General features: G+C 52.8%; 1 protein-coding gene across 1 annotated transcript in view; it reads right to left on the bottom strand.

Annotated features, from left to right (window-relative positions):
* LOC123653918 (vacuolar protein sorting-associated protein 13D) overlaps positions 1-17,454 on the bottom strand; it is a 51,251-nt gene that overhangs the window by 16,998 nt on the left and 16,799 nt on the right. The window contains 20 exon segments of the mRNA XM_045589895.1: positions 197-516; positions 2,521-2,673; positions 3,298-3,499; positions 5,437-7,972; positions 8,498-9,882; positions 10,957-11,119; positions 11,397-11,672; positions 12,354-12,499; positions 12,620-12,844; positions 13,106-13,209; positions 13,404-13,685; positions 14,320-14,446; positions 14,534-14,692; positions 15,007-15,159; positions 15,240-15,402; positions 15,487-15,615; positions 15,697-15,881; positions 16,126-16,346; positions 16,647-16,788; positions 17,132-17,289. Coding sequence (XP_045445851.1) covers positions 197-516; positions 2,521-2,673; positions 3,298-3,499; positions 5,437-7,972; positions 8,498-9,882; positions 10,957-11,119; positions 11,397-11,672; positions 12,354-12,499; positions 12,620-12,844; positions 13,106-13,209; positions 13,404-13,685; positions 14,320-14,446; positions 14,534-14,692; positions 15,007-15,159; positions 15,240-15,402; positions 15,487-15,615; positions 15,697-15,881; positions 16,126-16,346; positions 16,647-16,788; positions 17,132-17,289 — 7,229 coding nt within the window.

Raw genomic sequence — 17,454 nt, 5'->3', positions numbered from 1 at the left:
GACCATTGCGTGTGTTAGTTAAGTACGGCGCAATTAGTGCACGTCTCGTGATTGGCTATTTTGTTTAAACTATACTCTACATTAGCATTATACAATTGAGCACAAAATAAAGTGAAATACATTATAATGGATAGTTAAAGTCGAGTTCCAGTTCTCTCCACTACAGCCAGAACCGATCAAGATCGTGGAAACTCACCTGCGACACGAGGTCGATGTCCTGCGACAGGTCCGAGTAGGACTCCAGCAATAGTCGCGACTTGATGAAGTTGATGCAGGCGAGCGGCGGCGCGCCGGGCGGGCCGCGCAGCTCCACGCACACGTCCTGCAGGTCCAGCTGCAGCGACCACGTGGGCCACACGGGGGCGGGCGCGGGCGCGGGGGCGGGCGGCGGCGCCAGCAGCTCGTCGCACGCCTCGCCCAGGTTGTGCGCCAGCACGCCGCGCACCAGCCGGTACTGCGCCGCGTCCAGCGACAGGCGCAGCGTGGCCAGCCGCCCCTGCACCGTCATCTCCGGCACTGGAACGGCGGGCGCGAGACTGAGCACATCGTATTGATGTTTTGTTATAGATATTGCGTTTTTTTTTTTGTTTTGACGTTTCTGAAGTGTCTGTAACCATCATGAAATAAATATTTTGCGAATAGAAGTATGTCATAAATATAGTAAAATTCGATGGTAAATATGAATAAAAAGCTTTTTAGGGTCAGTTAATGTCATAATATGTAAGGGGGGAGGGTGGGGGCTACCGTTGTGCGAGTCGCCGCAGCTCCGCTCCAGCTGCAGCGCCAGCGCCACGGGCGCGGCCAGCAGCGGCGGCCCGCGCCGCCCGCCCGCGCGCGCCGCCCACAGCGACAGTTAATGTCATAATGTGTAAGGGGGGAGGGTGGGGGCTACCGTTGTGCGAGTCGCCGCAGCTCCGCTCCAGCTGCAGCGCCAGCGCCACGGGCGCGGCCAGCAGCGGCGGCCCGCGCCGCCCGCCCGCGCGCGCCGCCCACAGCGACAGTTAATGTCATAATGTGTAAGGGGGGAGGGTGGGGGCTACCGTTGTGCGAGTCGCCGCAGCTCCGCTCCAGCTGCAGCGCCAGCGCCACGGGCGCGGCCAGCAGCGGCGGCCCGCGCCGCCCGCCCGCGCGCGCCGCCCACAGCGACAGTTAATGTCATAATGTGTAAGGGGGGAGGGTGGGGGCTACCGTTGTGCGAGTCGCCGCAGCTCCGCTCCAGCTGCAGCGCCAGCGCCACGGGCGCGGCCAGCAGCGGCGGCCCGCGCCGCCCGCCCGCGCGCGCCGCCCACAGCGACAGTTAATGTCATAATGTGTAAGGGGGGAGGGTGGGGGCTACCGTTGTGCGAGTCGCCGCAGCTCCGCTCCAGCTGCAGCGCCAGCGCCACGGGCGCGGCCAGCAGCGGCGGCCCGCGCCGCCCGCCCGCGCGCGCCGCCCACAGCGACAGTTAATGTCATAATGTGTAAGGGGGGAGGGTGGGGGCTACCGTTGTGCGAGTCGCCGCAGCTCCGCTCCAGCTGCAGCGCCAGCGCCACGGGCGCGGCCAGCAGCGGCGGCCCGCGCCGCCCGCCCGCGCGCGCCGCCCACAGCGACAGTTAATGTCATAATGTGTAAGGGGGGAGGGTGGGGGCTACCGTTGTGCGAGTCGCCGCAGCTCCGCTCCAGCTGCAGCGCCAGCGCCACGGGCGCGGCCAGCAGCGGCGGCCCGCGCCGCCCGCCCGCGCGCGCCGCCCACAGCGACAGTTAATGTCATAATGTGTAAGGGGGGAGGGTGGGGGCTACCGTTGTGCGAGTCGCCGCAGCTCCGCTCCAGCTGCAGCGCCAGCGCCACGGGCGCGGCCAGCAGCGGCGGCCCGCGCCGCCCGCCCGCGCGCGCCGCCCACAGCGACAGTTAATGTCATAATGTGTAAGGGGGGAGGGTGGGGGCTACCGTTGTGCGAGTCGCCGCAGCTCCGCTCCAGCTGCAGCGCCAGCGCCACGGGCGCGGCCAGCAGCGGCGGCCCGCGCCGCCCGCCCGCGCGCGCCGCCCACAGCGACAGTTAATGTCATAATGTGTAAGGGGGGAGGGTGGGGGCTACCGTTGTGCGAGTCGCCGCAGCTCCGCTCCAGCTGCAGCGCCAGCGCCACGGGCGCGGCCAGCAGCGGCGGCCCGCGCCGCCCGCCCGCGCGCGCCGCCCACAGCGACAGTTAATGTCATAATGTGTAAGGGGGGAGGGTGGGGGCTACCGTTGTGCGAGTCGCCGCAGCTCCGCTCCAGCTGCAGCGCCAGCGCCACGGGCGCGGCCAGCAGCGGCGGCCCGCGCCGCCCGCCCGCGCGCGCCGCCCACAGCGACAGTTAATGTCATAATGTGTAAGGGGGGAGGGTGGGGGCTACCGTTGTGCGAGTCGCCGCAGCTCCGCTCCAGCTGCAGCGCCAGCGCCACGGGCGCGGCCAGCAGCGGCGGCCCGCGCCGCCCGCCCGCGCGCGCCGCCCACAGCGACAGTTAATGTCATAATGTGTAAGGGGGGAGGGTGGGGGCTACCGTTGTGCGAGTCGCCGCAGCTCCGCTCCAGCTGCAGCGCCAGCGCCACGGGCGCGGCCAGCAGCGGCGGCCCGCGCCGCCCGCCCGCGCGCGCCGCCCACAGCGACAGGCCTTCGGCGCGCACCGAGCGCACGTCCAGCACCGGCCGCTCCGCTGCGGCCGACAAACGACTTGGCTCAAATACGAACAGTCGAAACGTCGTTTTACACATTTCAATTGTTTAAGTGATTATACATTTTAAAAACGAAGACCATCGACTCGGAATGTAGATGCTGTAAAGAAGCGGCGAGAAACTCCGCAATTACTCTTTTGATATTAATATGTAAACTGCGTTTTAGTACAAAATCAGTGTACACCATAAGTCAGAAAAGAAGACGTTTACGTTTCACTACTGCAAACATGGGAGTTATAATTCTATCTGAGCACCATCACAATACAGGCTACCGGTGCTTACTTTATTTAGATACTTTAGTAGATTTTCTGTCGATGAATATCTGGGACTAGAAATCAATTAAATGTAAAAAAAAAACTTTCATTTCAAACATGCTAACAAGAAAAACAATAAATTTTTGCTTTAAAACTTTTACTATCACGATTAAAATCTTTACAAACTAAAATAAATTGAACAAAAAACCTACTTATCTACATAGGCCAGAGACAAAATTTAAACAATTTCAGTTGAATTGATTGGAGATGTACGCTTCAAAATTTAGTTAAACATTCCACCGTAACAAACATACATGTATGTATAATCTATAGGAGTGGGCGGTCGCTCACCGAGGGCGGGGTCGACGAGCTTGCTGACGGTGTGCGGGTCGCCGGCGCGGCAGAAGCGGTTGTCCAGCTGCAGCAGCGTCAGCTCGGCGGCCAGCGCGTCCCGGCGCCGGCCCGACACCGGCAGCACGATCACGGGCGCCGCGCAGCGCACGCGCAGCCGCATGCGCTGCAGCTGCGCGCAGTCGCGCGCCGAGCTCGTCACCTGCGCGCGGTGCAGCAGTCAATTACAAACCAATATAGCCTCCAAATTTTTAGTAAAGTTTTTAAATGTCACGTTAATATACAATTTTATGAATGTCGATGAGCGAATCCGATACACACGCACATTGTTGCATATTGTTTCGATGTCTCGAGACAGTGTTCGGTAATAGACCGAATACATTAGTTTCGCCAAACCAATTGTTACGTCCGACCTGGAGTATATTGAAAACGAGTGGAAGCGTGATCTCAGGTACGAACGGGACGAACAATTGTCTGCAGTACGCAGAGCTAACACTCAATGTCTTAAATAAAAATCCTACCTTAGTTTCACTGAATACTGTTCGGTGAAGCCTCGCCAGGTATAACTTAATTAACATCAAACTATAATTGGCCAATCATTACGTCTAATGCTAATCAATTATACTTAACTGAAGTGGCGGGCTGAAGCAGGAACCAGCAATCAAAATGGCCGTTGTTCGGCGTAGTTCCCTCACGTTTTTTCACAATAATTCAACAAGGAATACAAGGAATACAATTTGCTATTAACAATTAAATTACTTCAAACAACAAAGGATGGTTCGATCAACAAAAGGCGATAATTTTTCGCGAGAACGAACAAGTACAAACAAAAGCGTAACTTTTATACGGAGACCGGAAAAACGATGCAAATTTAAATTCAAAAGGTGACGAATGACAGCTCATAGATAAAAACCATTTCGTAAACTATACTAACTGTCATAGATAATATAATAGTTTAGTGTTGCTACATTTGGTTCATAACATCTACCCGCCTCGGCCAGGACTACCTGGCCGCTAATCAATTGGCAGTCGTGACAAGGTTGATACCGCTCTCTTCAGAACAGAACCGTCCACCCGAACCTCAGCAAAACGGGGCACTCCATCTGCTCCAAAGACGAGGTTAAGAATGCGCCCTCTGCGCCAACACAGTGGCGGTGAGTTAGCGTCCTTAACCAGAACGAGGTCACCAACATGCGGTGGATCAGTCTTGTCAGTCCACTTAACGCGCTGCTGGAGAATATGCAAATATTCCAAATTCCAACGTTTCCAAAAGCTCTGAGTGAGTTGTTGGATCAATTCAAACCGCGAGAGACGATTGAGTTTCACATCAACATAGGGGTATTCCGGCAGGGCGTTCAGCGGCCGTCCAATCAAAAAATGGCCCGGTGTGAGGGCTTCCAAATCGTTAGGGTCTGAAGAGATCGGGCACAACGGGCGTGAATTCAACATGGCTTCAATTTTGCAAAACACAGTTGCGAGCTCCTCAAATGTTAATACGGACTCGCCAATTACTCGTCGCAAATGTGTTTTGGCAACCTTTACAACACTTTCAAAAATTCCTCCCCAGTGGGGGCATGACGCGGGACTGAACTTCCAAGTTATTCTGCGACTAGCTAGTCTAGACGCAATCTCAGTCTCATTAGACGCCAAAAATTCATATATCTCTTTTAAATAGTTATTTGTGCCTTTGAAGTTGGTGCCGCAATCCGACCGAATCAAGGACGGTAGTCCTCGTCGTGACACGAATCTATCTAACGTCGCAACAAAGGCCTCTGTCGAGAGGGCTGAGACTAGTTCTAAGTGTACCGCCTTGGTGGACAGGCAAACAAAGACGCACAGGTAGGACTTGACCGTTTTACTGTTCCTGAGGGTCGAGGTCTTAACCGAAAAGGGACCTGCAAAGTCCGTCCCAACTCCAGCAAAGGGCCTTGTCTCTGTGACCCGATCCGACGGCAGGTCACCCATGATAGGCTGCATGGTAGAGGCCTTGAGTCTATAACAAGACATGCAGCGAAAGACCACACTACGGATCGTCCTTCGGGCCGATAAAATCCAAAATTCTCGTTGTAAAATGGCCAATAAGGCATTACAGCCGGCGTGGGAGTTCTTGATGTGACGATCAGTCACCAACAAACTCACTAAGTGGCCACTTTTGGGCAACAGGAGGGGATGACGAGCTCCATACGGGAGGTTTGCGTTCCTTAGACGCCCTCCGACTCGCAAAAGACCCGCACTGTCCAAAAAGGGGTTCAGTTTGCAAATGGCTCCAGACAGCTTACATTTGCCTTTTCTCAAAATATCAATCTCATTTTCAAAGTTCTCTTCTTGCACAGAACGAACCCAATGAAGAAGAGCATCCTGGAGCTCTTGTGGCGATAAGAACGCCTCCAAGCATTTGTTCTGTGGGTGTCTACAATTTCTGGTGAAGTGCTTGATCCAAGCGGTGACCCCCAGTAATTTGTCTAATGAGCTGTAGCGATTCATTAGGAAATCTGGGTCGAACGGATGGTCCCGCCGTTCAATCGCAAGGGTTCGCAACCCAGGCAATGTGACAGTATCCAAGGCCGGTGTTCGCGGCCAATTAGATTCTGACCTGGTCAACCACTCAGGTCCCCACCACAGGGAGTGCTCAACCAAAAAGGGGGCCATACATCCCCGTGATGCGCAATCAGCAGGGTTGACTTCGCCAGGCACATGCCTCCAGATTAACGGGGTTTCCGATTTCTGGATCTGAGAGACCCGATTTGCAACAAACACCTCTAAGGTGTGGACTGACGTCTTCAGCCAACATAGGACAATTTGACTGTCAGTCCATGCATAGACTGTCTCAATGTTAACTGACGGGCACAAGGTGGACATGACGTGATTCAAGAGGCGAGCAAGAAGGGCCGCCCCTGACAACTCTAGCTTGGGAATTGTCAAGGTAGTTCGAAGAGGCGCGACCTTGCTCTTCGCCATGACCAATGACACCTTCACTTGACCATCCATGGTCACGGTGCGCAAATATACGGCTGCTGCGTACCCACGTTCCGAAGCGTCCGAAAACCCATGAAGGGACGCTGTATGCTTCCCTGGTGGAAGCATAGCACGGGGCAACGATATCATATTGAGCCAGTCCTTCAAAATAGCTTCGCGGAGTGGCTCGTCCCATCCAAGACCTGCAGTCCAAAGTCTCTGCAGGAAGCATTTGGCCCAGAATATGACTGGGCATATCCAACCATTGGGATCAAACGTTCTCGCGACAGTCGACAGAACCAGCCGTTTCGTCCAAGTGCGAGGCGAATCCAAATCGACGTTGAACGTGAAGATGTCCTGGACTGGTCTGTACTGTATTCCAAGGACTGTCATCATGGTAGGATTGTCACGGTTCTCAAATAGGTGAGGATCCTGCTGGTGGTCATCAGGTAGCCCATCCAAGAGCGCAGGTAAGTTGGAGATCCATTTACGCAATTCATATCCTGCGGAGGCTAGGATGCCAATCAATTCGTCACGCAAAAGGAGAGCCTCTCTCTCCGTGGACGCACCAGTGCATATGTCATCAACATATAGGTCCTCCTTCAAAATGGCGGCTGCGCGAGGAAACGACATACGCTCTCGATCTGCGAGCTCCCAAAGCGAACGTATGGCCAAAAAGGGGCTAGACCGCAGCCCGTATGTGTTCGTGTTGAGTTCGTAGACAAGTATGGGATCTTGCGGGTTTTCCCGCCACAATATCAGCTGGTATCGACGATCATCAGGGTGGATTACCGTTTGCCTGAACATCATCTTGATGTCAGCTACGAAAACGAATTGGTGACGCCGAAACCGCGTGATGACGTCACAAAGGTCCTTAAGCAATTTGGGACCAGAATGAAGACACTGGTTCAAGGACACTCCCGATGTGGTCTGCGCAGAACCATCAAATACTGTGCGCAGCTTGCCACTTGACGGCTTTATCACAGCATGATGCGGGAGGAAAAAATGCTCCGTCGAGCGCCAGTCAAGTTTTGACACAGACATGTGTCCCAAATTCTCATACTCCCGCATGAAGTCAATGTACTTCTGTTTAAGTAGCGGGTCCCTGCTCATGCGGCGCTCCATTGCCAATAAACGCTTCTCTGCAGTAGGCCGCGAGTCGCCAAGGGGCGGTCGTACGGCAAGAAATGGCAATCTTGTCATGATCCGGCCAGAACGAAGATAACTGGTGTTGCTCTTGTAGAACCGTTCACACTCCTCGTGTTCCGGATCAGAGCGGGGTGCTTGTGGTGGCTCTTCCACTTCCCAAAATCTCTGCACAGCGTCAGAGAGGGCGGGGCCCACCATCAAAGCCGTTCCAGGTTCAGCAGGAGGGGGAGCCCTCAATACAGGCCCCATCAATGCGAACCCAAATATGGTCCGGAGGGCTACTAAGCCACCTGGCTGCAAAACACGATCCTTACCGAGTAATATTTTGCCCAGTACATCGGCGCCAAGCAACAAATCGACCGTGCCAGGTAGGTCGAATTTAGGGTCAGCCAAGTCCAAATCGGCGGTCAATTTTACCGCATCCGCAGACAACCGAACTTGCGGGTGACTGCCCAAGATGTTCTCCATCACGATGGCCGACGATCTCAGCGTCGGGCGTGGAGAATTTGAGGGCGAGAACTCAAACGAAACATGGCCCTCAACCGTGGTTACAGGGGCGTTCCCGACACCTCTTATTACATCTGAATACTTTTTAATATTCAGGCCAGTCTGCCCCACCAACCAAGACGAGGCTATGCACCCTTGTGAGCCTGTGTCCAATATTGCTCGGACTACAACCGAGGCGCCCGTCCGTCCCCAGACCCGGACATAGGCCGTGGGCAAGAGGACGGTCTCAAAAGGGGGTGGTGCATAGCGGGGGCAGACGCCAACATCCTAATGTTGGCGTGGCGGCGATCTATCGCCGCTGTCCCGGGACGGCACGTCAAAACGAGGGAGTGGTTTAAACTCGCCCTCCTCTCGATGGCGACTGCCACGAGCCATAGTCGGCGGTTCGTAGCGCCGGGAGCGTCCGTACTGAGGGTTGCGCGGCTCCAAACGGGGACGCTCCGCCAGAGGGGGGGACGGCAATCGTACCGGACGTGCGTCACGGTAATCGTGGTAAATGACTGGAGGTGACCGTGATTGGTCACGAGGGTGCGGTGAGGGCGAACGGGGCACAAAGGTGCGGGATTGAACCCGAGGCCCCCTTCCTTACCCGCCCGTGGGGCTGCGCGCCGAATCATATCGGCGATCCACAGCAGCACAATCTGCGTGGCGGGGGGGAGGTGAGCCGGACTCCAAATTGCGGGACTGAGCCCGGTGTCCGCTCTCATACCCGCCCGAAGGCGACCCCGGGTGGTCGCGGCGGCCATTTGCGTTGGCGCACAGCACCTTTAAATGTTGCCCTCCACAAACAGGACACGGGTGCATGTCGGGGCAAGCACGCTGAAAGTGGTCCCCCAGGCAGGAGAAACACCAGCCTCGGGCCTTAGCAATCCGCCTACGAGAGGCCACATGCAACGCTACAAAGTCCGGGCACTGCATCGTTCGGTGCCCCCGGGACTTACAGAACCGGCAGACCGGTCGCGCAGCCTGCGCGACTGCAAAGCGGGGGGACGCCCTTCCCTTTGGCGCCATTTGAGCAGTGCGCCGTTTGTTGGTGGGTCCGGAGCTTGATAGTCCCACCGGCGCATCCATAACGTCGCCCATGCGACACTCATTCTCCAGGAACGCCAACAATTGCTCATAACTAGGGAGAGGAGATGCCTCATCCCTAGTGTGCGCCTGTTCAAAACGTGCTCTCAGGGACACCGGCAACCGCTTGAGCATAATACGCACCAACCAGTATGACGACTGGTCAACCGGCAGGCCCAAGCGGCTAAGAGCATTGGTAGCTGCAACGAGGGGGTTAAGCATCTTGGTCCTCAACTGGGCGGTATTACTCACGACAGGAATGTCCATTATCTGGTCGATATGAGCATCGGCCAGACAGCGCTGGTTTTGGTAGCGCTTGGTGAGTAATGACCGCGCGACCGCATAGCTCCCTTCACAAATCGGGAGGTGCTGCACCAATTCTCTTGCCTCTCCATCCAGCACTGAGAGCAGGTAGGCCAGCTTTTGGGACAGGCTCAAATCCTCCCTGGAGTCCACAAGGCTTTCGAACAGGCCGATGAAACCCATCCACGCGTCGAGTCGACCATCGAAATGGGGGAGATCCAGGTTAGGCAGTCGGGTCAAAAGGCCCACGGGAGTCTTCAAAGAGGCCCTAGTAGGCGGTACTCCAGCGCGCGAGGCTAAGATCTCCCGGGCGCGTTGGGAGATTTCATCGGCGAGGCCCAAAATTTGGACGTAGTCTTCGTGGACTTGATCCCGTCGCTCCTTCGGAAGCGACTCCATTGGCACATCGTCAAGGTGCAGAAGGAGGCGCTGGTACAGAGTCTCGACCTGTTCAAGTCGAGCCGGGCATTTCTCGTACCTGTCTATTAAGGCCTCCGTGCGGTCTTCCCTATTCACCAAGGCGACCGCTGAACTGAACCATCTCAGTTGAGCTGTGATTCCTGAACAAGATTCACGGACCATGGTGACCGCGGTCGAAGTCATCTTCAAAGGCACAGATATAACAACAGTAACAACAAACAATAATCAAATTAATTCCAATGAAACAACTGCTATCACTGAATTGAAATCAAGTATCAAATCTTAAATAATTTCAGTAATAATACAAGAAAAAATTAAAACTAAGTTTTTTAATCTAATATTTCAACAAACTAGATTCAAGGCAATAACACAATTTACTCAACAAATTAATGAATTTACTGATAAATACCCATTTAAACAGCTATTTCTAATCTTATACTAACAAACAAGAGTATTTATAAGAAATTAACCTTCAATAAAGCATAAGACAACAGCTGTTATTAACTCAAATCCAAATATTAGACCTTAAGTATCTAAATATAATATTTTAATAAAGAAAGAATTAAACAAATTGTGACCTAACTTATTCATACAATATAATAAACTGAGCAACAATAAGTTAACCACGCTCTGCTACCAAAACTTGTTACGTCCGACCTGGAGTATATTGAAAACGAGTGGAAGCGTGATCTCAGGTACGAACGGGACGAACAATTGTCTGCAGTACGCAGAGCTAACACTCAATGTCTTAAATAAAAATCCTACCTTAGTTTCACTGAATACTGTTCGGTGAAGCCTCGCCAGGTATAACTTAATTAACATCAAACTATAATTGGCCAATCATTACGTCTAATGCTAATCAATTATACTTAACTGAAGTGGCGGGCTGAAGCAGGAACCAGCAATCAAAATGGCCGTTGTTCGGCGTAGTTCCCTCACGTTTTTTCACAATAATTCAACAAGGAATACAAGGAATACAATTTGCTATTAACAATTAAATTACTTCAAACAACAAAGGATGGTTCGATCAACAAAAGGCGATAATTTTTCGCGAGAACGAACAAGTACAAACAAAAGCGTAACTTTTATACGGAGACCGGAAAAACGATGCAAATTTAAATTCAAAAGGTGACGAATGACAGCTCATAGATAAAAACCATTTCGTAAACTATACTAACTGTCATAGATAATATAATAGTTTAGTGTTGCTACATTTGGTTCATAACACCAATGATAACATTTACAAACGGCGCTCACTTTTTTCCTCGCCTGCGCGATGACGCGCCTGAGCAGGCTGAAGTCCCGCGCGAAGGCCTGCAGCTCCAGCACGAAGCGGCGCGTGTGCACGTACGTGGCGGGGCCCATCTCCAGCGACAGGCTCGTCTCGTAGCCCGCTTCGGCCGCCTCCGCGCCGCTCAGTCTGTGACGGCGACGCATTGCACACGTTGAATCTAATTGTACACGACTAGCTGTGCCCCCCGCGGTTAATTACGAAAAACTTTACTAAATTATTATATAGCCTAAAGCCTTCCGTAGTAAATGGTCTATCGTACGCAAAAATAATTTTTCAATTTTCAAACAGCTGATCCTGAGATTTGCGCGTTCAAACAAACGAGCAAATAAATAAACTCGTCAGCTTTATAATTTTAGTACAGACAAAGTCAATACAGGCAGTAACGGAGGAAGTGGCCACATGCCTGCGGTAGTGCAGGTCGAGCGCGTGCGCGGTGCGCATGCGCAGACGCTCGCGCCAGAGCACGGCGCGCGGCGCCAGGTCGGCCAGCGCCAGCGCGCCCAGCGTGGCGCGCACGTCGCGGCCGCCGGCGCGCGCCTCGTCGCGCACGCGCACGTGCACGCGCGACACGAGCGCGCGGCACGCGTCGCCGCGCGCGCCCACCACCACCACCGACAGCGACCGCACGTTCATCTCCGTCTCCGTCGCGCCCGCCTCCGAGCCGGCTGCGCTCTCGCTGCTGTTATCGGCCGCCGACTCTAAGAAACACAAACGATATGTTATACCTAATTTACTGAAAACTAATAATATGTACGATTTTATTTTTGTGTTACCCACACATTAGGAATTCTAAACATTTTTGAATATCATATCAAAAATTGACCGCTCCAGCGGGATTCGAACCGTATGGAACGTTCCATAGCTTAATTGGCTAGAGCGCCGACACGGTCAGTCGGAGACGCGGGTTCGAACCCCGCTGGAGCGGTCAATTTTTGATATGATATTCAAAAATGTTTAGAAAACTAATAACTTTTGAAGTAAAACTTCTTTACGCACGCTTAACTTGAGGAGTAAGCTGGTGAATACGTGACGAGAGCGTTACGAAATAGGTGATCTGGCGAGGCGAACGGAGCAAGAGAGAAGTGCGAGCACGCGTTTACTTTCTCTCACAGTGCGGGCCTATTGTGGGGGCCTGTTGCTAAAGAAGTTTCATTGCAGTCATGTGGTCTAATGCACAATCGTTTTTTTTTTATATAACAAAGGTGACTAACAAGCATACAGTCCACCTGATGGTGAGTGAATACGCGTATGCGTATGAGTTTTGCCAGACGGGCGGCACCAAATCTTGAGCGAAATATTTACTATGGTGCCCTGCCTAAACTTACTTCTCAAAATAAAATACAAAGGACTAATTATCAACTCACTAGTTTTATTTGAATCGGTGGCGGTCGACGACTGGTCCGGCTCGTCTCCCGCGATGCCAAAGAAATCGAGCACCGCGACCCAGCTGTCGATACTCAGAACCAGTTTCAGACAATTAAATTCCACCTTGGTCACTCGAGACACCTACAAACAAATACTTAATTAGACAATGCCGCAGTCGATTGGTTCGACTATCAGACAAAATCCATAACGTTGTTATAGTAAGTAGATGAGACCAGTCCAATCTTGTCCATGGCCCAGTACCTTGTCGTAGAGGTCCGTGAAGCGCGGGTGCGAAGGGTGTCGCGTGTGGACGTGCACCCATACGAGGTCGTCGCGCTCAGGGCCAGCGGGGCGCTCGGGGCGCTCGGGGCGTTCGGGTCGCTTGGGGCGCTCGGGGCGAGTGGTGCGCGGCGCGTCGTGCTGTGGCGAGCTGGGCGGCGTAGGGCAGCGGTTCTCCTGCTTGTCCTTCTCCTTTTTGCGCTTGTACTGGCGAATAGTTATATCCGAATTACACATCATCTACTTCATTAAAAGTATTTTATTTGTAGTTTAAATATACTACTTTACAAATCTTATCAAATCAGTTTAGCATATTCGGTCCTATAAGGTACCTCTCTACCAGGAATCCGGTCCACCACATTTAGCTCGTTGGGCAGAGACGTGGATCGCGGAAGAGCGCAGTGCAAGGCGCCAGCCACCGCCCCGGGGAATGCCGTCACGAAGTCGGGGCACGACTTGGACACGAACACTGCCTTGGGCGGCATCGGAGGCGTGTGCGACACCATCAGCATGCGGTGCTTTGACTCGGGATCCTTGGTCAGGTCCTCCATCGTAATAGAGTGCAGGGATACCTACGGGAAGCGGGGATAAAGTACATTTAACCCCAACCAAATAAGGCTGAAAGTTTGATGGTAACCACAGATAATAAATAAATTAATTGATAAATATCTTTAACATTAACACAACACGGTCATCTGTTCCTATTTTCATAATTTTTTTTTTTTTTCGGTAAATTATACATACAAAGTGTTATCTTACATAAAACAAAGTTTTTTTATATTTAAGAAAAACTGATATCGACGTAACGAGCAATGAGGACGCACCTGTAGCGTGGACTCGTGTGGGTGAAGTCGCTCTCGGCGCAGTGAAAACTCGCGAAAAGTGAGCGCCACAAGGCTGCGTTCACCCGCGCCCACGTCCGCGCGGAGCTCCACCGTGAACGTGGCCAGTTCGAACGTCACTGCCGGAGACGGGAGACGTGCGTTACTTATGGTTCGTCCATTAATCACATGATGTTTTAGCGACTTTTTAACCCCCAACCCCCAACCTTTTTTGCGGAGCAAATGGAAATTTTCAAAATATTTTCTTCAAATTCAGGTGTAATCTGATTAAATTTTAAAAATTCAAGCATCGTGATACAAAGTATCAAGGTTGCAGGGTGTTGGTTGGTTGTTTTTTTTTTTGGTTTCATCATCATCATCATCATTACAGCCTATACAGTCCACTGCTGGACATAGGCCTCCACAAGTTTACGCTAAAAATAGCGTGAACTCATGTGTTTTGCCCATAGTCACCACGCTGGGCAGGCGGGTTGGTGACCGCAGTACTGGCTTTGTCGCACCGAAGACGCTGCTGCCCGTCTTCGGCCTGTGTATTTCAAAGCCAGCAGTTGGGTGGTTATCCCGCCACCGGTCGGCTTTTTAAGTTCCAAGGTGGTAGTGGAACTGTGTTATCCCTTAGTCGCCTCTTACGACACCCACGGGAAGAGAGGGGGTGGCTATATTCTTTGGTACCGTAGCCACACAGTACAGTTTTTTTGGTTTAGAAATCAAATAAATATAAAAGAAAAATAATACACGTCATATCTCATTTCAGACCCCCCCCCCATAATATTTCCTGATGTTTTTCCGATTGTTTCTCCGTCACGTGTTAGTGAACGACCCCTTATTCAATGAACGTACCGACGAGAGGCGTGTGCGAGTGCGCGTGCGCGGGCGCGTGCGTGGGCGGCGGCACGGCCAGCACGGCGGCGCGGAGCTGCGGGTCCAGGCGCAGCGTCGGCACGGCCGGGTCCACCACCGAGCCCGGCTGCGACAGTCAAATGTCATCTTTAGAAAATTCCAGAATTCAAAAATTATAATTGTAAGTCCAGACCAAAATTCGCTAGCTACATACCTCGTGAGGCTCGGGGGCGGGCGCGGCGGGCGCGGCTCCGTCCGGGGCGTCGGCGGGGGCGGAGTCGGCCAGCCAGTGCAGCGTGTCCAGCAGCTGCTCGTACTGCTCGCGGCTGGCCGACACGTGCAGCCCGCCCACCACGCGCCCGTCCAGCGAGCACTGCGGGCGCGCCGGGCGTTAACGGGTGACCGTTCATTTCAAGTTTGGAATAAAGTTAAACTCATAGCGAAAGTTTATTATTCGATGCAGATGATAAAAATCTATGAGGCGCTGTACATCATGCAAGATATTACCAATTTTATATTAAAATATTATTTTTTTAAACAATAACTATATTCCGAATCGATGGTCCGAGCTTGTCTTTTAACCAATATTAAAAATTTTATTTGTGAAATTATGGTTCGAAGGAGCTTTTGAAACCGATTTGAAATGTTGTTCTTGAATCACGACAAAATAGCTCGACTAGCTCTCACCCTCGGGCCGTCCTCCAGCTCGCAGAAGGCCACGGCCAGCTGCAGCGCGGTGTCGTGCAGCACGGGCCGGCCGCACGACACGTCGTAGATGTCCGCCAGGTTGTCAGTAGCCGTCGACATGTGCCGTTTACTTATTTTGTCGCTCACGTCCAGCTACGTTCACAAAATTAGAAATAAATTAGTACTCTCACAAACAATTCTTAGATGTGTTACTGGTAGGTAGTCCCACTCACCGAAACAAGCGAGATATCCCGAATGCGTATATTATAAACTGTGTCGCTGGGGGCACCGGGTCGGTTGGCCAGGCTCATGCGGCCCAGGTGGGCCACGAACACTTCAGGACTGCGTGCCGAACGTGGCACCACCACCACCGGGGACTCCAGCTCGACGGTGACGCTGCGAAGTGTACGAGACGGTGTATTGCGGACTACTGTACGTATATAACGTATAGAATGGCTACGAACTGCCTGTATCTATTACCTCAAAACGATCTGTCTAGAGTCTCGGTCGGGCTCATCGATCGAGTAGCCCACGCTCGTTGTGCGTCTCCTCGGCGATACGCCTTCCGTCGACTGAGATAGGCGCGGATTCGCGTACAGCGTTTCACCTCTGTACGGAAACGAGTAAATCTTTCAGTATTTTCTGTAACAACGTCTCCAAGAAAGTAGGAAAGATGGGTCGCGGGGTGACCTGGGGTGAACGAGGCCGATGGCCATGTCAGCGGCGGCGGCGCGGATGGAGCGCGCCAGGTTGGCCAGGTACTGCTGGAACTCGGCCACGCACGACTGCAGCTCGCGCAGCAGCGGGCCCGAGTGCGTGTACCACACGCTGGCCACGCGCAGCGACGCCTGCACCTCCACCACCTCCACCTCCACCTCCGCCGCTTCTGCACCTTCCGCCGCGCCGTCTGCCGCTGTCGGAAAACTTACAATTAAAATATTGCAAAGAAATATAACCGAGCCGAATCCGGAAAGCCGTTCTGTGGACATGGCATATGCAACAGTGCCAAAATCTCGGGCAATGAGAATAATTAATGACAAACGTAGGCAACCAAAAATCCGTTTCACGCATTAACAACAATATAAATCTGTGCTCACCTTTCGAGTCTTCCGGCCTCGCCGGCCTGATGGTCCTAGACACGGTGAAGAGCAGCGCCTTCTCCTCACTGGTGGAGTGGTCGGGCGCGCGCGGCGGGTGGTGTGCGTGGTGGGTGTGGTGAGGGTGGGGCGCGGCGGGCGCGCGGCCGGCCGCCAGCACGCGCGAGTGCACGCCGGCGCGCTCCGACAGCGACACCACCTGCACGCCGCCCAGCGACCCGCCCACCTCGATGCGGTCGCCGTCTGTGCCATCGACAGATATGTTGTTCAATTTAATACTTGACCAACTTTAACTGAGGTAGGCACAGCAGGAAATATTCTGCTCAAAATCTGAAGCGGCCCGACTGGGGCAGTACCTCGATCTTACAGATCACAACTAAATAATACTGCTTTTAAGCAGTGTCGTGTGGCAATGCTTGTTTCTGGTATAGAAGGCGTTTACGTTATGGTAATCGCTTACTGTCAAGTGACCTGTAAGCTTTTGTTATTGCCGGCCTAGCTGTATAGAACAAACTGAGACGTGTCACACGGTGGTGCACCGACCGAGCGTGGCCTGGATGCGCGCGTCGCCGACGGTGGCGGTGGCGATCTTGCTGGCCGCCAGCGCGCCGTCGCGCACGCCGGCGCGCAGCAGCAGCACGCCCAGGCGGTGGAAGTCGAACGTGATCTCGGTGCGTACGCGTTTCTGTCGGACACGACTAGCGTTATCGTACATCGTCAATCTTCATTCTAAAGTTATACCACCTGCGACCTGCCTTACCATATGCGAATACCTGTAAATGGCTTAGTCGAAATGTACAATTTGTACTCATATAATGTCTTATGTGTTGTTGGTGTTCCAAATAAAATCAAATAAATAAATAAAATAAAAGTGCTACGAGATTCAAAGACGTCTGGAATATTATTTTAACATTGGGCCTTAAAAGTTTTGTAATTAACTCGTATTCAGGCGCCACGTGTTTGACTGTAATAAATAAAATTACGACTTATAAAGGTCACGTTATGTTGACAAAGGTGACAAAACGTACGGTGGGCGCCACGTCGTCACCGCCACCGTCGCCGTCGCCGTCACCGTCAGCGTCAGAGCCCGCGGCGGGCGCGGCGGGAGGTGGCTGAGAGCGGCGAGCGGGCGCGCCCGCTACGCGGTGCGCGAACCCGATCAGTTCCACTATCGTCTCCTGGTTCGCTGCGTATTTTTCAAGTTGAAATAAATAAGTATTTATGATATTAATAATACTTTATTCATAACAATTATTACAAACGTATATGAGTCCCTAATTATTGTGATAAGCGAAAGCCTGGACCACAATGATCCAGTGTGCTCTTCTATTATATGGAAGGGAGATATAAA

The sequence above is a fragment of the Melitaea cinxia genome, chromosome 5 (genome assembly GCF_905220565.1).
Source record: "Melitaea cinxia chromosome 5, ilMelCinx1.1, whole genome shotgun sequence".
NCBI classification, from domain to species: Eukaryota; Metazoa; Arthropoda; class Insecta; order Lepidoptera; family Nymphalidae; genus Melitaea; species Melitaea cinxia.
The sequence above is the reverse complement of the archived record's forward strand: the minus strand, read 5'-3'. Positions and strand labels throughout refer to the sequence as shown.